The following is a 1503-nucleotide window of genomic DNA, read 5'->3' as shown; positions in this document are numbered from 1 at the left end:
GATAAATTCTGATTAAACTATTTGAACACCGAAATGAATGCACCTTTAGAAAGATTACATCAAGAGAATATTCATGTTACATTCACTTCTTTACCCATTCAAGTATTTATTTGATCTTGCAACCTGATTGTATTTTTCGCAATTTGTTTTAAATCTCATCAGTATTTAATCACCAAGAATTCCACGACTAATTATTTGAACAAATATTTCAACATTGCATTGAATGAAGCTACTTAGCGAAGTAGTCTCTAAGTCCACGATTGTCGGCATCATTAAATAATAGGTAAATTCTTTCAATTAATATGTAAATTACTTATTTTCTACACAAATAGTCTAAATTTGAGGTCTAAATACCTCCTTTATAGTTAAATGATTAGGATTAACGTTCAATCTATTTTGAAGCTGGAACAACGCAATAGGCAAACCATAAGAAATTTATCCTTATTTCTCGCAAAACACTGCGACTTTTTTTAACAGTATTAGTTATACATTCCTTTGTTTGACTGCTCAATCGCGTACTAATTAATCGTACCCATAATAAATTGACCCTAATTCTGCAGCGCTAGTAGCTCCTGGACAGTCGTGATGACTAGGTGGCCCGCTTGTGCCCTGTCTGCATTTAACATATACTGAGTCATAACTACCAATGTCAGCCATTTTGTATTCCTCATCGTAGTAGAATTCATAACCCTTATAGCCAGGGCCATAGCAATCAGGGTTTGTGTAAAAACATGCAGTACATGCCATTTCACCGGCATAACCGTAAAATTCTTCAGGGATATCGCCATCATCATCTAATGACAGATGGCACTTCCATTCATTAGTTCCCTGGAATGACCTCAAGGCATAGTTTGTTGTGAGACCTAAAGCCCAAACTGTAAACAGTGTCGTCAGGTATTTAATAGACCTAAGACTTAGAGCGCTTTGATTCCGCCACGTAATACTCTGCAAATCAGTGCTTCCATTGAACCTACGAAATGCCACTCCGATCACATCAACGTCTACCACCCCAGACCTCGTCAAGTCACTTATTGCTATATCCTTAGCACGTTGTTTATCTTGGTCGGACCCGTTCCCTACTAATCCAGTATGATTCAGCATCGCTATGTGAAGTGAACACGCACACCTGATGAACAATGTTACCTACACCGCTGCAACTATATTTACCATTGTATCGCTTAATTAAATTCACTTGTTGTTGATCTAGAGCTTCTGTTATAAAAATATGCCTAGATCTTATATCTTTAGCTTCGACACTTATAACGTACATAAGTTAAGTGTATTCTCATTATCTAAATAGCTATACATTCAACGATCTTATAGTCACAAGAATGGAAGCGCACACTACCAATAAGAATATATTATTGTCGACGCCTACTGGTTAGTTTTGATGCGAATTCTCTCAAAAACCCTAGGGTTATATGCCTTCAGTTAATGTGTTGACTATACCCTGCAATTGCGTGCAAACTGTTCATCCCCATACTAATAGTGTAAACTGTTCCT

The 1503-nt window shown here is 36.9% G+C and overlaps 1 protein-coding gene across 1 annotated transcript; it reads right to left on the bottom strand.

Annotated features, from left to right (window-relative positions):
- Positions 1-522: 522 nt before the first annotated feature.
- Positions 523-1101, bottom strand: AC631_05741 (uncharacterized protein; the record flags this gene model as incomplete). The annotated part of the gene is made up of 1 exon (XM_015614570.1): positions 523-1101. The coding sequence occupies one exon, from the start codon at positions 1099-1101 to the stop codon at positions 523-525; it is 579 nt and encodes a 192-aa protein (XP_015464604.1).
- Positions 1102-1503: the final 402 nt, after the last annotated feature.

This window comes from Debaryomyces fabryi, assembly GCF_001447935.2.
Source record: "Debaryomyces fabryi strain CBS 789 chromosome Unknown contig00266, whole genome shotgun sequence".
NCBI lineage: Eukaryota > Fungi > Ascomycota > Pichiomycetes > Serinales > Debaryomycetaceae > Debaryomyces > Debaryomyces fabryi.
The sequence above is the reverse complement of the archived record's forward strand: the minus strand, read 5'-3'. Positions and strand labels throughout refer to the sequence as shown.